This window comes from Cyprinus carpio, chromosome A23, assembly GCF_018340385.1.
Source record: "Cyprinus carpio isolate SPL01 chromosome A23, ASM1834038v1, whole genome shotgun sequence".
Taxonomy (NCBI): Eukaryota; Metazoa; Chordata; class Actinopteri; order Cypriniformes; family Cyprinidae; genus Cyprinus; species Cyprinus carpio.
This window is the reverse complement of record NC_056594.1, coordinates 14,854,122-14,876,058: the sequence shown is the minus strand read 5'-3', so window position 1 is coordinate 14,876,058 and position 21,937 is coordinate 14,854,122. Positions and strand designations below refer to the sequence as shown.

The following is a 21,937-nucleotide window of genomic DNA, read 5'->3' as shown; positions in this document are numbered from 1 at the left end:
AAATGCTTTCTTCTTTCAGTTTTTGTTCTGCTTTAAGTGTTTTTTTTTTTTTTTCATTCTTACGGTAGAAGCACCTATATGTTTGTGGCCTCTATCACAGAAGTAGGGCCAAGAGCTTCTCAGAAAATCAAGTATTTTCCGGCAAACATGAGTGCTTTGTGGTTTTAATCAGTCATTTTGTGTTTATTTCATGGTCATAAAGAAAGCTGTCTGTAAATATGTGTTTGTGTTGTACACCTTTTCTTTCATTGGGCCCTGGCTGCTTCTGCATCTCAAAATGAAGAAAAAGCGTTTGAAGACTGCAGCGAGCAGACATTAGTCACCACTCTTGTCTTGAGTTGTTTTTCCCTCCTCTCTCTCTTTGTTGATTGTAACTAGGGCATCTATACTGCCATGTTACTGAGCTGCTCACAATTAAAATATTTTTTCTTCCCTCGTGCTGCTGTCTTTCAAAGGCTGATGCGGAGCGCACATAATTATGCATATAAACATAGTGGCTTAATTATCTCTCACAACATCAGTGACAATGTAATTAACAAACATCGCAAGATCAATGAGAGAAACTGCGACCTTCAAAACATTTAACTCCTCACATCAGGGGACTGAGCAGAATCCCTATCAGCATAAAATCACAGAATGCCTTTCCCACAGCAGTCAACTGCAACCAGGCTAGGCAATAGATCATGTAAAAATATCAAATATTATACACATACCACATAATGTTTTTTTTTTCATTATATATATATATATATATATATATATATATATATATATATATATATATATATATATATATATATATATTACTCATCTTTTTGAAGTATAAATTAATTATATTTTTATTTATTTTATTTTATATATATATATATATATATATATATATATATATATATATATATATATATATATAACAAAAATATGTATTATTTAGAAATATAGTTTAGAAGAAATATTATTTGAATAGAATTTAATTTGAGTTCTAATAGTTCTAGTAGAATATATTGCAGCTAGACCTGCTAACACGCCTCGAGATTCTCTTCATATTCAGCCTTTATGAACAACACATAGATGACACTTAATTTTTTCACTGAGCTGAAGTGAAACAGACCAGCCAAAGATGTTTGTTAAATCTCACAATCCAAATAGAGTTGTGAATTTAACCCTATTAGCTAACCAGTTAGCTGGATTAAGCTACCTTTAGTTTTGCTAATTAGTGGAAGCTTTGAGTGGTTTCTCGATATCACAGCAAATTTAATGTGACTTTTTTCTGAAGAGTTGAGTTAAGTTTAAAACTGAACAAGTTTATTTAAGAAGCAGTCTCAGAAATGTCTGTTTGAGAGCACAGCTTTGACAGTGTTGTCAGTGGAACCTTGATAAGTCCCTATGTATAGATCCTTACATGTATGTCCTTATCATCACCCCCTCTGGAGTGCATGAAGACAGAATCAGCCTGCTTCTAATGGCCATGTTTGGTCAGCAGAAAGGAGATATAATGTCCATTTGTTATCACACCACGGAGGGAAAATGTACCTTAATTGCCTCAAACGTAGACAAGGGCTTTGTCGCTGGCTGGAATTTGCCAGTATGAAGTGGTGAGATTAGGAGCACTTCTTTTTTGTACTCTCCAGTGACATGAGGAAGAGAGAGAGTGCTGGGAGTTCAGCCAGGCAAATCCTACCTTTCCCCCAAAGCCATGGCTTTCCGACCACATGCACATGACATCATTTGGAGTGTGTGAGATAAGGATGGGGGGGGGGGGCTCATTTACATGCTGTTTTAAAAGGTTATCTCCTCTTAGGTCCTGGCATAATGTGTGCAGTTTAAGTCCAGCCATTCTCCTGACACTGATAGTCTATTAAACGCATACAGAGCCGCCCACTGGCATGCTAGACTTCTTGTCCTGTCTTCTGTTACCACCTGCTACTACTGTTGCCACAGCTATTACTTTTCCTGTGTTTAGTACAACCGGCATCTCTTCTAATACTAACAGAATGATCTTAAAAAGATGGTTCACTCAAGTTGAAAACTGTTCACCCCCAAATTGGCTTCTACGTAGTCACCTTCATGTTGTTCAAAACCTGTTTTTTCTTTGTCCGTGGAACATAAAATAAATCTTCTAAATAACTTTGTTTGTGTTCCACGGAAAAAGAAAAATCATACAGGTTTGGAACAACAAGAGTGGATCATTAATATCATAACATATCATATCATACTAGACTTTTGATGCTTATAATAATGCTAAAGATAAACTGATAACACTCAGAGACAGAGAGGGGAATTTCTGTCAGAAAATGAAGGGAGTTTCCCAACTGTTTGAAAAAAAGGTACAGATGGAATATGTCCAATTACCCAAAGCAGGAGTGTATTTGATCGCTGCCCTTGGAAAATCTTCAGGGACAGAGATTAAAGAGCCGGTCCTGACTTTAAAGCTGTGTAAAATCATATGATCTGACACAACCCCTTTAAGCAGTCATGACCTATACAAAAATACTGTCACTGGATGCCAGATTTATGACTGAAGCCTTGCTCTGCCAAACTGACGTTCTGGAGATGCATACAGTAACACTAAATATCCGTCAGTAAGTAATAATACCTCATAATTTTTTATAGTTAGTGTTTTATTTGTGGCTGATTCAGCCGTGATTAAACTGAGGCTAATTAACAATAAATGAGCATACTTTGTCAAAATGTAGTCAAAATAGCAGGCACTTTCACCAAAATCTGTCTAATGACTTTTTAAAGCAGTAGAGGCACAAATCTAATCTTTCAGTGCATTTTCAGGTCATTTTATATGTATATTAAAATATATTATATAAAATGCACTTATTTACAATATAAATAAATATTTTTATTAATATGAATATATATTTGTATATATTTATTTTTTATATATATATATATATATATATATATATATATATATATATATATATATATATATATTTTATTCCTAATCTAATTCATTTTATTCAATTCTGTGCAGAAAGCCACATCAAGCACTACATGTCGTACTGTGTATGGATGTGTATGTGACAAATAAAACTTTAAAAGCAATACATATATACCTTTGACAGTCTTTTTTCAGTTCCTTTTTTTTTTTTTTTGTACCCTATTTGGTGAGCATGTCAGTAATATAATTGAGAAATCAAGTAGATGTGGAGACCTGGACTGCCATGAAGCCCTAATGTTTGAGCATGAGATGAAATTATCTGCTCAAACACAGTAGAAGCCGCTAAAATGATGCATGGCAAAGCATAGGGAGTTTCCTCTCAAATACCTGATACATTTCTCGTCAATTTTTCATGTCCTTTCGATCTCCCAGATCACCTTTCATACTGATGTAGCATGGCTAGGACTAGCCCCAATGCAGCAATGGAAATTTGGGGATTATTTTACAGGCTGAGAAGGAGATGTGTAAAGCACAGGCAAGAGACCGATTTAGCAATAACATAGAAATATGAGACCAAAGCTAAAATATTTTAGTATTAATTACCATGACCATGGCTAATGTTACCTCTAACATTCTCATTTGCCCAGCAATGAAAATGGCATACAAATAAATGGAAAAAGGTCTGGTGGAGGGCAGGGGTCCTGGCAGGGTGGAAAAGGAGTTTATCTGACACCTCTGTGAAGTTGTTATTTGGAGCCATGCTCTTGTACCAGGGTAGCTCTCCTGACAGTCAAACTGAGACAAGATGAGATTTTTTGTATTTATCTGCTGTGGTAAACACTATATCAGAGCCAAGAACTAAGTGCACCGGTGCCAGAGGGGTTTGTGTCCCTTTCTCACTCACATGCATGCACAAACAGACTCTGAAAGAGCAGTAATTTGTCCTTTATAAGGGCTGGTTAAGCAGCAGGGGAAGCTTTCGACCCAAATTGTCTCCTTTTGCCTGTCTGTCCGACCTCTCTCCAGACCTATATGAAAGTTAATGGTCCTAAAGTAAGTTACTAGCAATTCAACTATACATTTACCTCTTTCTGACCGCCTTATTGGGCCTTGTTATTTTATTTTATTTTATTTTATTTTTTCAGATAACAGGAAATCTAAGTGTTTTTTTTTGTATTTCGTATAGGAGAGGCCTCCGCACTACATGATTACGCCGCTAACACCATGAATGAGTTCTTACACATGTTTGGCTATGATGACCAGCAGGCTCGGGATGAGCTGGCCAAGAAGATCAGCTTTGAAAAACTGAAAGCAGCTACCTCAGATCCCTCCTCCCTGAGCAGTGAGGAGGCCACCCGTCGAGCTCGCTTCTCCAAGTATGAGGAGTACATCCGCAAGCTGAAGGCCGGGGAGACCCTGCCCTCGCCTGTGCACACCAAGCCCGAAGAGCTCAACTCCAAAATGGAGAAGAGCACTGCCCTCATCCAGCCGGTCCTCACAGGGTCAGAGGGTCAGATATTTCCACCCGGAATGGACCACAAACAAAGCTCGCTCAACACACCCCCAACCAACCTGTCACACATCCAGAACCTGGCATCCCGTTCGTCCAAGTACGATTTCTTCATCCAGAAGCTAAAGATGGGCGAGAGTCTCAAACAGCAGAATGGCAATTCCTACAAGCGGCCCTCCAAGTATGACTTGGAGAATGTCAAGTACCTGCAACTCTTTAAACCCGGAGAGGGCAACCCTGACATGGGCGGCGCCATCGCTTTTAAGACCGGCAAGGTTGGCAGGCCGTCAAAGTATGATATTCGAAATATCCAGAAGCTTATCCCCGGGAAGGTTGATCCTCCAGTGATGCCGAGTGTGCTCCCAGCTATGGCAGGAACCCCAGGAACCCCAGTCATAAGTACGGCTGCTCCCGCTGGGGTCGTGGGACCTCCCGGGTTGCCTGTAGACCAGGCGGGCCACCTTGGCTTTAACACTGACTACATGAAGTCCAATTTCTCCAAGACTGACTCCATCACTACTGGAACCGTCTCCTCAGTCAAGTAAGGCAATGTCTGAAAATTGTAATGAACTGTTCAGACAATATATTGACAGGAAATTACAGTGGGGGGTTATGGCATGTCAGAAGACCTAAAATGTCTTAAAGTCAGATTACAATTTTGTAGGGCCTTTGTTGGCACTCTTTCTGAGTTTTGTGACCTTGTCAATGGTTCAGGTTAGCAAGAACCTAAAGGCTGTTCTCCAGCAGTCCCTAGGCCGTTCAGAAATGTGGCCATGTGCAAGCACACACACATACAGTGATTTGTTGTCAAAACCACCCCTAAAGAGGCAGATTAACCCCAGGTCATCCCCTGCTGGAGCTGTTCACGTTGTTAGTCCTGAGTTAGTGCTGCTGAACTGCTGCCATACACAATGTTTCACTCCGAGTATAATATTATACATTATGAATTCCTCTCTTTAAGTGCTTATTCAATGAAGGTGGGATGCTAAGTCAAATGCTGCCACCAAACCTAGACTTTCAAGTAACTGGTAAATCGATGAGAATTGTCCTAAAAGCCATAGTTATCCCTCATACAAGGGCCAATCAAACAAAATAAAATGAACGCAGCCATTTTCTGGCTTTCTGGCACTCTGCACAAACCCTCGTCTTTGCATTTGTGCTCTCTCCAAAAACACACATAAATAATTTATGCATTCAAAAGCTTTTTTTCCCCTCTGTGCTTTCATTGTTGGGAGGCCATGCATCAAAGCATGCATATATACCTCCCTGATTCATTCCCAAACCAAATCGCTACTCCATTGAAGAAAATGTATATTGATAGCCCAAACTTTGAAATGGCTCATAAGTAAATACTGCGTCAATTTGTTTTTATTACTGATGGAATGCATACCATTAATCCTTTTTCTCTTTTTTTTTTGTATGCTATGATAGGAACGGCCTTCCTCCCGAGAAACCTGTCACAGAGGAAGTCAACGTGTACCAGAAATATATCGCCAGGTATGCAAATTCTCACCCTCACAAAACTTCACAACAACATTCTATAATCGAGGACATATTTTACACTTTAATAAAGTAGGACATAGATTTGCGAAAATACACTTTCTGTGCGGACGATAAATTACGCGTAAGCACGCCAGGTTTATGGACTAAGGAAAATTAATTGAATTTAAGGCTGGAAAGGGAGTAATCTTTTCCCCAGTGTCAGTTTCTCTGCCAGCGCTGAAGCAGAACTCCGTAAAATCTTGAGCAAACAGCATGAAATGTTTGTGAAAACATTGGACAGATTAGACTGCCCTGCGTGTGCCTGTGTGTCATAGGGCATGACTGCACAGATAGTTGAGACTTTCTTTTCTAATATCTGCACTTCAAATGAAGATACTGAATCAACTAAATGACAGACACTCGTGAATGCAGATAAAGCACGGAGATAGATGCAGCACACTTCAATATCGGCTTCTGTTTCCTTTTGTCGCACCAGTAGAAAGGTGATTATCATTTGTTTATTTATTACTGGCCTTAAAGAGAGAAAAAGGCGCGTTTCAAAAGGCAAAGTGGCTTTGGCGTTAATGATTACTCTCCCAAGCCGTAACATGAAGGCCACAAATCAAAGCCCTGGCACTAACAGACACACACACACATCCTTGTGCACACACAAAAACCCTCCTTGGACTGATTACATTTTGCAAGAAGATTTAATTAAGGAATTTTTAATGAGGCTTCTGCTGGCACTGCCAAGAACTGTTTTTGATATTTGCACTGCATAATGCATAAAATTTGTCTAAACATCTCGGCAGTTGATGCGCGGGGAGGCAGTAGATAAGCCCAGATACAGTTTCAATTTCCGTGTTGGGAAAAAAAAGAAAGGAAAGAGAGGAGGGGAAAAAAGAAAAATGAGGACTCATAAAAAGGGCAAATGCAGCCTGGTGTATTGGGGGGTTGTTGAAGGATGGGGGGGTGGGGGGAGGTGAATCATCCACGCTAATGAGAGAACAGTCATGCTAAAAAGCAGCTTTGTAAACTTGTCTACACCCACCTTCCCCCCACAAAAGGGGAAAAAGTTCTTTATCTCCTCACGCTGCCACGGTTTGATGTTTAAAGAGTTTCCCTGGTAGTGTTTAGTCACTGTTTTCCCTCCTAAATGCTTTTATGTACCCACCATTGCACCAAACTTTGATCGGCGTGTCTCTGTTGTAACGGGAGATGTGCGGCAATCTCTGTATCATGGCGATATTAATATTTAATCTGCCACTGAATAGCAGCGTGGCCCATTAGCCCCCTGACGCGGCAAGTGGGAATTGTCCAGAGGCAAAGTGATACAGCCGGGGTGGGCTGCCATCCCAGGGGGCTTCTGTGTACACAGGACCGGGAATGTTTTAGTGCGACGCGGAGGGGCTGCTAATGGTGGATGAGTTTTAACGTGCATCTGTGCCGCCTGTGCTGTAATCCCTTTTATAAAGGAATAGTTCACCCAAAAATTCAAATACTGGCCCCAAAATACATGCCCCCACATTTTAAAGACTGCACTGGTCATTTTACCAATGCACTTACTATGAATGTGGACTGGGGCTGTTAAGTTTATAAATACATACATACCTACATACATACATACAAAGGTCCATATGACTACATTTTTTTTTTTTTTTTTGGAGTTTTGAATCCAAACATCTGTTTTGCATGAGAAACACCAATGCATACTTTAAAAAGTTTCTTTTTGTGTCCCACGAAAGAAAAAAAAGAAAAAAAAAAAAAAAAAATATATATATATATATATATATATATATATATATATATATTAAGGGGTTTGCAAAGGACATGTAGGTGAGTAAACAATAATTTTTGAGTGAACTGATCTTTTAAGAAGCAAGCGCAAAACCACCTTAAGTGCTTGACACCTCCCCAGTCCTTCAGAACACCACCCACGTTTAGCAGGTAGTGGATTCGCCATTCAATTAGCTTAATGAACTCAGCAAAGTGATTTGTAAAAGCAGTCTAGGGATAATCTAGGCAGTAGGGGGAAAAAATTACTTAGCTTTTTCTCTACTTCAGCAGATGGTGCTCTTGGCAGCGGCGGTGCAAATGTTTATTTGTGTGTTTTGAGCTGTAATTGGAGGTTTTTAACAGTCATCATCGTCAGGGTTATAATCAGCCTGTAAACACTCAGGAAATGTGCCTCTTTAAAGCACCGCCAATCCGTGGAAGACCGGGCGAGTCAGTCGGCAAGAGTGAAGAGGAGGAAGCCGTGCAGAGACACACTCAAACCCTTCTATTAGGCCTAACCTTTCCCTGATTAAAGCATAGGCTGTTAACCTGGAGAGCCGAACGCTGATTTGGCAGGGCTTAAAGCACGAGCAAATGAGTGAATTATGTCAGGGGTTACAGTTTAATAAGAGTCTACCTACTGCCTTTGAAGGCAATGGAACTAATTTGGTGGAGATTGCTGTGGCTGGAGAGTGAATTGCAATCGTATGGTCTAGGAAGCGTAGGCCTGTTTTCTCTATGTGTTTATAGATCCTGGTAATGACTCTGAGCTCCGTGAAGATGACTCTGTCAGTGTTAGGGCATCTATCAAGCGGAGATAAAAGGCTAAATTGCCCTTTTAAGATCAGCCCCCACATTGTTAAAGGTTTCACATATGGAATAGAAATACCAAAATGCTACTCCGTTTCAGTAAATACTGATTTTTTTTCTCTTTGAAATTGATCGCTTTATCTCACTTGCTGCTTCTGAAATCGTGTTTATCTTTGTGCTCAATATGATAATAATGTTTGCATTCAGAATGCTCAGCCAAAACACTTAACAATGACACAAATATGATATTTCTGTCTGATTGTAGGTTCTCTGGGAGCCAACACTGTGGCCATGTGCACTGTGCTTACCAGTACAGGGAGCATTATCACTGCATGGACCCTGAATGTAACTATCAGGTGAGAACGACAGCCACAAGCAGGGTTCAAAATGAATGCTCACCATGTGCTTAATGCAAGTAAAATCACCCGTAACTTTCTTACTTTGCCCACCATTAGCCAGTGTTGCAAAAAACTAATTTTGGATGTTTTTTTTTTTTTTTTTTTTAATTGATTGATTGTGATTTTAACTTGCATAGAACTGCACAAAGCAGATTTAAATTTATTTAGAAGTAAAAATGTAAAAAAAAAAAAAAAAAAAAAAAAAATTTAAATACCCCGTTTTTGTTTTTTTCTCCTTTTTGATGATAAATCAGATTGTCAGTCGGTAATTTTTGTAATTTAACTTTCATGGTTCAACGCACCTAAACATTCATCCCTCACTGCTTAACATCCAAGCTTCTGTAAGTACAACTGCATAATGCCAAAGGTGTCACAACACCAGTTTAAAGCTCAACTTCACTCTTTCCCCATCACTTCCTGACAGGAGAAAAAGATAACTGTTAGAGGAAATTATTGAAGTGTGCCAAGGTACACACAAGGAAACAGCCAAACAAAACCGTATGGACAAGGCTTTTATCTTGGCACCGTACTGGCTTAACAGGTTTAGATAGATGAGGGCTATTTCTCAAAACTCAATCAGACAGACAATGGCCTTCCTTTTTTTCATGGTTAATGGTAAATACTTTCAAAAGATGCCTCCTTTTTTTTCCTAAGGACATCTGCTAATACTCTTGGGCCACTCATAATCCCCTTTCACATTATTAACCTGATCCATGTCCCCAGAGTTGTCATGTTCAGCACAGCAAAATCAGCATTAAGCAGATCAGAACACAGACAGCAGCGGCTCACGCGCATATGGTGGAAAAGAGCAGTCAAAGACGGGCGCATTTGTCGAAGACATCAAAAATCCTCCCTCAACGAGAGCCGCTCAGTCTTTTCTTTATCAAGTCCTCTCTAGTCATAATCTCCCACTTCATTTTTAATCATCTGATTACATTTTTCATTATAAACATCCAGGAATCCTGCTTGGCAGCTGTTGCATCTAAAAGAGACTTGTTCAGCTCAGCAGGCTGCCTCTTGTTATTCAAGAACAATTCCTCAAACTGTAAGAAGAGTCGGCTGAAAAAAGTCCCTTTGATGTTGTCCATTTTTGGACTTGTGTTGCTTAAGTATTCATTGACACCATTGTACATGCATACAACTTTCTTGATATTCTGGATAATCCTTTCTTATAATTTCACTTTTTTTAATCCACTTGTTACAAATTTCGGCCATAAAGTTTGTTAGTGTGCAAATCTACTATTGGAGATGATTTTAATAACCCAAAGTTCTGATTAATACAGGTGTAAGCATTCCTGTATCTTAAACCCTAGTGCATGGTACTAGCAACATCAAGGTGATGGGTTTGATTCCCAAGGAACTCGTAACTTTGGAGTAATCTAAAGTTGTAGCAATCCGGTTACTGCATTTTCATTTCGCGTACACAATTAGAATATGACCAAATTCCGATTAATATGGCAATATTTCTGTGCATGTATAGGCGTCAGTGACACTTGGCAGTTTAGTAATGACAGACAGGAGGCTGTGCGCACCCTGGCAGAAAGGTGAGGCTCAGATTAGCTTGTTTTTAGAATTGATAAGTCATTAAAATGTTACATTACACAGTGGTGGAATATTATCCTGCGGTTGCCAGCGTTTGCTCCACTCTATACTGGCCTTGCCTCTCCTTTCATGGCCATCCTGCAATGCAATGGCAATCCTAAAATAAATGTCCGCACGACTGTGTGGCCACTCTGCTAAGCATAGTATCCCAACTGATACGATTTCCTGCTGTTTTCCACAGTTCCACTCAGTGTGGCCGGATCTAGATTGGTATCTCTTTTTATTTGTTTGTCGACATCCCAAATACCTGTCATCACTGACATCGGCTCATATATCATAGAAATACAGTTCTCTTCTTTTGAAACAGGATTGGAAATGTAACACTATATACAGTATAGCCAAGATTAAAGTATTTATCTTTGTGTATTTATATGTCTTTTATTTATTTTATATTTGCCTGTAAGATAAGCTTCATTGATGGGCAATGAGGTTTTGTGGATGTTTCTGTTGTATTTTTTTTTCTTCTGTTGCTCATTTATGTAGAAATTATGGATTTACGTTGGAAGAGGCTCATTGATTTCAGCTACTCTTGTTCCAGTTCCTGTAATATTAGCTCAAGCCCAATTACTGCAGATTTGGTTGCCCTGATCTCTCAAGAGTGAGTTTTTTCCCCCCACATCGCTTTGTTTTTTCTCTCCGACTGCTCCGTGGTGTAGGAGATTTTAATTTCGTGGAGGGGTATTTTAGCATATTTCTTCATTATTATTGTCTAACCCTGCACAAAACTGTGCTTTAATACTTTAATTAAAAATGGAATCATATCTCAGATGGGAATTAAAAGAGAAACATTTTTTGGTTGCCTTGTTTGTTTGTTTGCTGTCTTTTCCCCGTGCACGTTCAAAAACCATCAGCATGGAACATGATTTTTCAGAAGCAGAGAATATCACAAATGTGATCTCGCATGTCAAGTGATCCATCTTAATTAGAAATGGTGAAATAAATGTAATAAACAGTCTAGCCTGGAAAATACTATAATATCATATCTGAGTCATAATGTGGCAAACTCCGAATGAAATACACCCTTCAAAATACTCATTTTCAAGTGCTCTACCCTGCAGTGTGAGTAGAGAACAATAAGTACACCTTCTACCTGCTTCTACGACTGTTTGTGTTATGCACCTTTCACCCACCTGACTGCAATTTGCTGCAATGCTCTGCAGCTGTTGCATGAGTAATAAAATAACTCATTGCTGGTTTCCTTCAGAACCTACACACCACCTCCCCCACCTTACTAACACTGTGTTTCTGTTGTTCACAGAGATTCACCAGTAAGCAGGATGTGATAAGGCATTATAACATGCATAAGAAGAGGGACAACTCCTTGCAGCATGGATTCATGCGCTTCAGCCCTTTGGATGACTGCAGTGTGTACTACCATGGCTGCCATCTCAACGGCAAGAGTACCCACTACCACTGCATGCAGGTAAATCACAGCAAAAACCCCTAGTTTGCCCCCCCCAAAAAAAGCACATTCACCCTTATATAGACACATGCAAATATAACTTCTCTTACTTGTACAGGATTTGAGATAAAATATTAAATTACATTTTTATAAATATTATAAAATAAAAGCTGACAAATAAATAAAAATCTGCTTTCCATGCACAATAATAGTGGCAGGCGAATAGCACGGACTTTTGTATGATGCAATATTTAAGGACACTGAAGTTCTTTAACTATTTCCTTAAGACCTATATGACCATTTAAGACCTTTTTTTTCTTTTGACTCAGAATAAATTAAAAATTGAAAAGCAAAGGGTGTGCCCCTCCTCTCTCATCGCCCCCTTTCTCCCTCACTCCTTAATTGGCATGGATAAAATTCTGTGAATTGTTTATGAACTCAGCATTTTTCATCTTTTAGTACCAAGTGGCAAGTTAAAGATTATTTCCCACCAGATCTGTTTAATTCTTTACATCTGCTTATTTTCAATGTGTCACTTTTGAGCCGAGCACTTTTTCACCGCCTGCAACAGTGGCTCGGGACTTAAGATATATTCTCTCTCTCTCTCTCTCTTTTTTTTTTTTTTAAAGCCTCGCTAATGGCGTAATTGTTATTAGACATTTCAGCTCTTGTTTTAACAGCAGTGAGAACAGGCAGATGTTGGCACCCGTTCTCCTGATTTACGGAGAAAAAACAGCGTGGCATTTTTTTCATTGTTTGACTGAATATGGCCAAGTTGCCCTGTTTGCACGGGTGAAAAGTGCCAGAGATGATATACAATTGCTGCTTTTAATTCAAACATAAGTTCACGTTCATCTGCTGCCCAGAGAGCTCCTGAGTGCTGCTGTTGAGTAACAGAACCTTTCAAACCGAACTAAGTGACAGTCTCCCAGAACAACCCCCCTGACTCTTCTAATAAAGCAGAGACCTCTAATATAGACTTAAAACCTTAAATGGGAGATGGTTTTAACCACACACCACCTCACCATGCTGCTTTTGCATGCCGCATATTGCAAATCACAAAAAAATAGTCCTGTCTTTTATCTCTTTGAAGCTGTTTCCATGAAGCGCACACCTGTTTTTTTCTTGTAAAGTGTTCGCTTTTCATATTTTATAAGTTGTTGTCTCAAGAGTAAATTTTTAACAAAGCTCAGATCTTGAGAAAATGTTTCCTGTTCATTTTTTAGGTCACCTGTTTCTTTGCTCCCCACATTGAGTTCAACACCAAACTGAGCTATTTTTGTGTCACATCTCGAGTTGTTGTTTTCATGTCCCTGCAGACTACAAGAGCTCAAGCACCAAGCCACTGTTTCATACTGAGCATTTTTCATCCAGTGCAACAAACTGAAACTCACACATGGTGTTTATTTCCAAACCATGCACACACTTTGTCTTATGAAAACACTTTTTTCATTTCCTGTCTTGTCAGGTGGGCTGCAACAAGGTGTACACAAGCACCTCTGATGTCATGACTCATGAGAACTTCCATAAGAAAAATGCACAGCTAATCAACGATGGCTTCCAAAGGTTCCGTGCCACTGAGGATTGTGGGACGGTCGAGTGCCAGTTCTATGGGCAGAAGACCACTCACTTCCACTGCAGGTACAATGGCTGCTTAAACTAAACTTAATTTGCATTAACTGGCATTTTAAAGTTTAATCATTCGCCTTTCCACCTCTCAGGCGCCAAGGCTGTACATTCACCTTTAAGAACAAATGTGACATAGAGAAGCACAAGAGCTATCACATCAAAGACGATGCTTACGCCAAGGATGGCTTCAAGAAGTTTTACAAATACGAGGAGTGCAAGTACGAAGGCTGCGTCTACAGCAAAGCCACCAACCATTTTCATTGCATACGCCAAGGCTGCGGCTTCACCTTTACCTCCACCAGCCAGATGACCTCACATAAGCGCAAACACGAGCGGCGCCACATTCGCTCCTCGGGCATGCTGGGCCTCAATTCCCCCTACCTGTTGCCCAAAGAGGATCAGGAAGAGTCCAGCAATGATGACCTCATGGACTACTCAGCCATTAGCAGCAAGAACTCCAGCTTAAGTGCTTCTCCAACGACCCAGCAGTCCTCCACTGCACCACACATGCTGCCCACTCCCACCACCACCATGTCCTCCAGCAACAGCGTCAAGCCCACCGCTGCTCTGCCTCCAGCCAGCCGCATTTCCACCCTGCTATCCCAGGCTCTGCCCAGCAACGTGCCCATGGCCCTAGCACTTTCCAGCAGTGTGCTGGCAGGTGCTTCCAACCCCTTCTTCCCCCTCAGAATGCCCATGTCGCTCACGCCCTCTACCGTGGGTCTGATCTCTGCGGCTACCTCCGGAGGTCACTCCATGCCCAGCGATTCTGTACCCCAGACCTCCACCCCGACTGGGGACCCAGCCACTGCTACTGTAGCTTCCACTCCGACTTCTTTTGCTGCATCATCTATTATGGAGAAGATGTCGGCCAGCAAGTGTCTGATATCTCCCATGATGGCCCGACTGGCAGCCGCTGCCCTGAAGCCCTCTAGTAACCTGGATGCAGGTTTGTTTATGTCATATTAATGATTTGTAAGATGTATATTATTTAGATCAGTGATTCTCAAATGGGTTTTTTTTTTGCAGTAATTTTAACATTTATTAATTGAATGATTCATTCATTAGTATTAAACATTGAAATAATTAAATTTTATAATGATTAAAATATTAATATTAGTTTAAATTCTGATCAATATCGACAAACCGATAATTATTTTCATAATATGGCTGATAACCGATAAATGGCTGATTTTATGATTATACCTGACATTATGACCAATAGTTGGCAGATATTAATATTGTATTTTATTTTTAAATAAATGACTAAAAACTAAAATCACATTAAATGCTACATACAGTCATGGCCAAAATTATCGGCACCCTTGGTAAATATGATCAAAGAAGGCTGTGAAAATTAATCTGCATTGTTAATTCTTTTGATCTTTTATTTAAAAAATTCACAAAAATCTAACCTTTCATTGGATAATAGGAATTTAAAATGGGGGGAAATATCATTATGAAATAAATGTTTTTTTTTTCAAATACACGTTGGACACAATTATTGGCACCCCTAGAAATTCTTATGAGTAAAATATCTCTGAAGTATATTCCCATTCATATTCACAATTTTGAGCACTCCAGGGTGATTATGAACATGAAATTATCCAGCCATGGCTTCCTGATTCACAAAAATATTCATAGTAGGGAAAACAAAGGCCTAATTCCCTTAATCATCCATCACAATGAGAAACACCAAAGAATTTATTTTTCTGATGTGCAGCAAAAGATAACTGAGCTTCACAAATTAGTGAAGTGGCTTTAAGAAAAGAGCTAGAGCAGTGAAAATTCCCATTTTCACCATCAGGGCAATAATTAAGAATTACCAATCAACATAAAATGTTACGAAACTGCCTGGAAGAGGACGTGTGTCTATATTGCCCTAATGCATGCTGAGGAGGAGAGTTTAAGTGGCTAAATACTCTCCAAGGACCACAGCTGGAGAATTGCAGAAAATAGTTGAGTCTCAGGGTCAGAAAACCTTAAAAACAGCACCTATATCACTACATGTTGTTTGGGAGGGTTTCAAGAAAAATTCTCCTAGCTCATCCAAAAACAAACTCCAGCATATTCAGTCATTTTTAAATTCTACTAAGTGAATTTAGGCTTTACAACATTATAATGTACATTGCGAAAAATGAAAATTTATTTTGAGACTAATACTGATAAATATTTTAAAAATATCTGATATCGGCCGATATCCGATATGGTAACGAATATATTGTGCATTCCTAATATTAATCAGTTTCAACATTTGATTTAAGGGCTTTTTTATTTACTTCTGGTAATGTAGAAATCTTTAGCAAAGTCTTTAATCAAAACCAGTTAAGAACCACTGGTCTACATATTCCAAAAGTTAGTATCTATAACAAGAGTGAAAAAATACTTTATCAAAGGATCAGTTTTCCTTCCACTGTGTTTAATCAAGAGAACATCGATTCTTTGGGACACTCTGCCCATGTGTTTCTCTTTCTCTCTACCCACCCGGCAGTGAAAGGGCACTTTCAGGTCATCCGCTCATGCTATCCACAGATGCTACACAAATCTCTGATTTCAGGATTAGGGCAAAATATTAAAGGGCTGGTTTGCTGCTCTAGTCTTGTTATTGCAGCGATCATTGTCATGATATCCACAATCCATTAGCAGATAAGTGCTGAACTAGTGAGTGGGCTCTGTAAAGCTGCCTCTACTAGCATTCTCAGGAGGATCCCAGGGCCTGTGTTCTACATGCTTCCTCATCACCGGCCTCTTATCTGTGTGTGCACTCGTTCCAACCAAATGGAGCCTGAATAATATTAAGTTGAGAAATTGGAGGTACAAAGCAGCTTTTTATATGCACTCTGATATAGAGGAAGAAATATCAGAAACTGTTGAAGCAGAAATGACTCAGCGCTCCAGAGAGGGGGATGTGTGTATGTGTTAGTGTGTATATAAAAGCACTGCTTGTTTCAGTATGAAAACACTGATATGGTGTCTGTCATTTCTTCACTCTTAAGGCATTTTAGGCAACTGAGTAAGTGGGTTTCCTTACAAAAAAAGTACTTAAGTAAACAGTACTTTAATATATACCACAGTACTGAATGATTACCATGAATAATGTTTACTGTACATGGTACTGCAAGGTACTACAAGTACAAAAAAAAAAAAAATTTTGAATTCTCCTTATTTGTACAAGATTCTTAAAGGATTTTTGGCTGCTATAAGGCTGTCATTGCCTTAACTCCTCGTCTCTTTGCAGGATCAGATATTCTTGTAAAAATCCTGCAAGAAGGCAAATAAAATGAGCATGTTCTCTCATTTGTGAGCACCTTGCATTTAGTTTTGGTAACTTCGAGAAAAGTAGAGAAAGAAAATCCCCTACTAGACAGAATTGAGAGTGCAGATCATAATGTGGCATTGCTAATTTTACACGTTTGCTCAGAAAAGACGTGTGAACAGGACATTTGGGTAAAATTTGAAGAGGATGTGGTCAGAGCTCAGCGTTAGAAAAGAGAGAACGATGTTTACTGCGGCTATTTTCAAACTGCTTTGTTGTTTTTTTCAAACTCTTTTTTTTAGTCAAGGGCCAGTTTGCAAAGAAAACACATCTCAGTCTTACTGTGTAAAAAGAGTAGCTTGCTAATTTGTTCAGGTGGCATTATTTCCTAGTTGAATACGCACTTTTTTTTTTTTTTTTTAAATCCATGCTCACCCCCAGAGTGTTTCGGAGGATCTTGAAATCTGAGGGGTTCGCTAATTAGACACCCAGTACAAATGATCTTTCATGAGTTCAGTAACTTCGTTGAGGTAATTACACAGTACAACATTATTCTTGGATGATTTCCAGAAAAACACAGCGTCATGAGCATGTGTGTTTTTTCCTCTTCGCTCTCTTAGATCATCACTGATTTTTGTCATAGAAACTGCAAAGCTGAAGGTTTAATGACTCTCTCCTCACATGGTCGTTATTTAAACGTCCCTTGTTAACGTCAGGCAGCTTATATCCAGAAAAAAAAAACGAGAGAGTAGAAAGTGAGAGCTTTGTAGAAGGCCGATGTAGGGCAGAGTCATTTACAGACAGTTGGGGAGGTTAATATCAGTACAACACACAGTACTTCTCACACATAAAGACTGCCGATTTGGATGGATTGGAGGTGGATGAACTAGGCTAGTTTATGCAAAAAGGCAGGCAGTAATTAGTCGACTGAACGTCACACACTTAGCAGAAGACTGAAAATAGGGCTAGAATGAGATACCGATTTTTTAGAATGTGATGCGCCTAAAGCAGACACATCACAATGACTCATTAGTTCACCTCCATAACCACATAGAGTCAAATCACACACACCAGGAAGGTTGGAATGATGCTATCTGATACACTTGTGTTTGTACATGGGCGTTTGTTTTTGTGACCCAGAGGACTGGCTGTCTTCTCTTTTCACATGGCTAATCGCCCTCTGAACTGAAGGCCAAGGGCAGGGTGGATGCTAGCTGTCACTTTTCCTCAGCGGGCCTGGTTTCTTAAACTACATCCACCCCGAATTTGCAATCACTGCTGATGCACTCGATGCTCCATCTTTGTGCCTTGAACTCCTAGCCTTTTTTTAATAAAATACCACTTAGTGGCTACCAAAAGCCCGGCTTTCTCTGTGCCTGAGGACAAATGAATATTTCAATCATTTGGGGATTGGGGGAAAAGCCAGGTTGCATTCCCGTCAGCGTCCCTCCTGCCTCCTTCCTCCTCTTCACGTCATCTGCATACCTATTTTGAAAATCTGATCGAGAGGTTACGCTGTTTGAACCGATCTGATTGGCTGTCACCTCTAATCTGACGGACAAGCAGAAGTTCCTTTTGGGCATGCTCACTGGCATCCGTCGCCGGGCCAACAAGGACATGCGGCGACAGCAGGGAGGGGTGGGCAGTCTAAATCTGCCACTTTCCTTCAGCATTAGCATGCCTCTTAATGACCAGTTAAGAGGCAGGGCCGCAAATGAGTTGTGACAAGCGCTGCTGAAAACAGAGTCTTTTCCCCTCATTCCTGCTGCCTCTCAATCAACATTTAAATGCTTTGATGGCCTGACATAATTCCGCAATTATTATCACTCCTGGTCTTCTCCTTGGCCGGGACAGAAGTCAGATTGGATCTCATCACGGCGGAATAATGCTGACCAACAATAACTTTGTTTTTCTTTTTCACTCTCCTCAGGGACGGGGCAGCCGGCTCAGGCAGGCCGGTTTAATCCGGTCGAGGTGAAGCAGGAGCCGGTCGACGTTGCCTCCTCGGCCTCCCAAGACACTGTCCAGGAGCACAGCCTGGACCTGAGCAAGAAAGACCACAGGTATCCCATCATCCTCCCTCTCTCGGCTCACGCCCAGGTCCGCCCCGCCCCCGCAGTGATTTATCTCTTGAATAATGCCGTATTGTATTAATTAGTGTGAGTGCTCTTGTTAAAACCCCCTTCACAAGGTGGGACTGTGGAGTGATCAAGGAGGACTAGATTTACACACTCCCTCCTTCTCCCAGCACCGAGACCTCATTTGAGGAAATCCATCATACGAATGCAGAAATTCTCCCATAATGCCCTCTTTTCATAATGCACATCAAGTATGAGGCATGACATGTTTGCACATTCATTTAGATGAAAGTGTGTTTGCATAAACCCTAATTTCCAGCCTCCTTCCCCTTTTCTCTTTATTGTATATTCACAATCTCGGATATATTATAATATTTACTGTTCTCATGCAAATCCTGCCTAAACACTGTTCATTTTGCGTGTTCTAGCACTGAATCAAACGGACACCCTGCACCGGGAAATGTATCTCTTTTATCCTCACTTATGAATAAGGTAAGATTCATCCATCAAACGCTTTTCATCCCTAGACAAATTAGCAGGATGCAGAGGGGGCTGTTTGTTTTTTAATGTTTCACCGCTAATAGGATGAGTTTGTATCATTTAAATTTTCCAGCCATTTTTCATACAGTGTAATTTCAGCCCGCCGCTCGCAAATTAATATAATGAAGCAGGAGCCGCTTGCCACGGCAGATATATAGAGATGTTTGTTTTTTGATGAGCTGTTTTGAACTCTCCGTGCTTTTTTTCCCCATGCTTTCTTCTTTTTCTCCTCCATCTGCTCTATCTTTATTTATGGACTTTGTAAATTATTTGATTAAAAAGTCAGCGCTGAGAAAAAAGAGCAACTGTCACCCTCATTTTTTAAAAAGACGAAATGGTGGTGAACAGATATTTAAATGTTGTGTGTTTTTGTGGGGATTAAAATGGACATTGTTTTAATCATATATCTTCTATGACTAATACAAATGGTGTGCATGTACCATTACCTTGATGATTTAAATAGAAAACTCGCTCTAGTTCTCCTGACGGCTTAGCTCAGCTCTCTCTCTCTCTCTCTCTTCCTGTCTCTCTCTGCTTCATATACAAAACTGAACGGAAGCACATTTGAAGCCTCAAACATAAAGCGCACAAAAACTCTTGTTTCTTTGGTCTGTCCTGCAGAAGAACTAGTCTTTTCGCAAACTGTGTGCTGAAACTTGCCTAAGCATGTATTTGTGTGTAGATGAATCCTGGTTTCTTCAATGCTTTGGATCTGAAGTCAGAGCTGGAGGGAGCTCAGGCGACAAACGGCTCAGACGCAGCTCAGTATCTCAGTAGGGTAATGAAGAGGTCAGACCCAGAGAAACACACTGAGCAGTGGAGGACCTACCTGCGCAGGTGCCTGAAATCATATTGTGTCCCTGTAGAGTCATTTCCAGCTGTAGCTTTATTTTTCAAAGTCTCGTGTACATTACTTTTTTCTTTTTTTAAAGCATTGATCTGAGACTTGTTTCATTTTCTTTCATACTAGATGTGAGTTAAAGTTATGTGGGTCTGTCTTTATTTCTTATTGCTTTTTATTTTTTATTAAAAATGTTATGTGTATTTCTTTTATTTTCTTTTATTTATTACAGTGTTTACCACTTACCTAACTTCATTAAACCCTCAGTTTCTAACTGGGTAGTTGATGTTAAATTGCAGATGGTGTAAACAGAACTTTTCTATATTTTAATCTTTTCTATAAATCCAGTTTGTATGAACTAAGAATATTTACTAGACTGCATGGAATGTTTTAACATAAAGCAATTTAAAATAATAATAAATTAAATTCTCACACTGCAGGACTGAAATGAAAACGTAAAATGGAATGGTGAACAGCTGCACACCTAAAATATACACTATCCCTTACCCTTATACATGCATTTACATTGAAACCTTAAATCATGGACATGTTATTTATGTCAGCTGCTATCATCAGTATGCCCAAATAGATCTTCCATTACAGAGAACACAGCCATGCCTTGGCTCCACATCCTCAGTGTTTTGTTGAAGGTGGTGTCTGGTTTTTGTCACCATCTGTCTTTATGATATACCCTTTTGCTTGTCAGTGCCATCCACAGTGTTTGTTCCCAGGTTGTTATGTGGAAAGAGAAGATTTATCCGGAGCATGTGATGTTATGTACAGTATTTAGTTACAAAGCCCTAGCAAAATGTCCTAGCCAGAGACCTGCTGCTTTTGGCTCATGCATAGTTCACCTAAAAAAGCACCTTATTGAAAGTTAGATCCTGATGAGTTCAAGTGAGAATACGAGAGTAACTGACCTGCATTTACGAGCAGTTCAACCCTTTACATTTTTTAAAGTTTCTGTCTTTCTCACATGTTTGTCCAGGTTTGACACTGACGATTTCTGTGAAGGCCAGTGCGATTTCTTGCATAAGATGCATTTTCATTGCATGGTGGAGGATTGTGGGGCGCTTTTCAGCACATTGGATGGAGCCATCAAACATGCCAAGTGAGGAGTGCTCCAGTTCTGGAGCATTACAATCAAACATAATGAAGATAAATCAAAGTTTTAAATATTAGAGTTCACACCAACACACAAGTGCACATGCACACAAGTACACACAATTTACATGATTATGATCTAGTAATGTTAATTTGCTACTATGTTTGGCAGCTCTATTAAAGCACGTCTAATGGGTGAATCACCTCTCTGTCATTAGCTTCCACTTCAGAGCCAACCTGAAGGTTAAATCGGAGCCCCCATTCAACGAGAGCAAGGAATCCAATGATAGCACCCCTAATGAAATGGCTGCCCCCATTTCCATGGCCAAGACATCTCCCATGGAGGTGTCCAGCCTTGCTGTGTCAGGGGGCTACAGCTCTTCCCCTTCTCTCCAAGCCTGGAAGCAGCTGGCCGGATCAATCCCCCAACTTCCCGCCTCCATGCCCAGTATGCCAGCCACTTCCCCTCTGGCCACCACCTTGCTGGAAAATGCCAAGCCTCAGGTCAAGCCTGGCTTCCTGCAGTTTCAGGAGAAGTGAGTAGACGTTGTCATTCTTGTAAATTCATGATACCATGGTGGTATAATTTGAATGGTCTGTGCTGCCTGTATTTCCATGT

The 21,937-nt window shown here is 40.0% G+C and overlaps 1 protein-coding gene across 12 annotated transcripts in view; it reads left to right on the top strand.

Annotated features, from left to right (window-relative positions):
• The window catches only part of LOC109048443 (zinc finger protein castor homolog 1-like), a 191,336-nt gene that overhangs the window by 159,499 nt on the left and 9,900 nt on the right, over positions 1–21,937 (top strand). For all 12 annotated transcript variants that reach the window (XM_042713324.1, XM_042713323.1, XM_042713322.1 and 9 more), the window contains 11 exons: positions 4,077–4,941; positions 5,832–5,897; positions 8,734–8,824; positions 11,727–11,891; positions 13,339–13,511; positions 13,592–14,448; positions 18,686–18,818; positions 19,262–19,325; positions 20,056–20,210; positions 21,203–21,325; positions 21,537–21,854. In XM_042713324.1, coding sequence (XP_042569258.1) covers positions 4,077–4,941; positions 5,832–5,897; positions 8,734–8,824; positions 11,727–11,891; positions 13,339–13,511; positions 13,592–14,448; positions 18,686–18,818; positions 19,262–19,325; positions 20,056–20,210; positions 21,203–21,325; positions 21,537–21,854 — 3,010 coding nt within the window. The remainder of the gene's footprint in view (positions 1–4,076; positions 4,942–5,831; positions 5,898–8,733; positions 8,825–11,726; positions 11,892–13,338; positions 13,512–13,591; positions 14,449–18,685; positions 18,819–19,261; positions 19,326–20,055; positions 20,211–21,202; positions 21,326–21,536; positions 21,855–21,937) is intronic.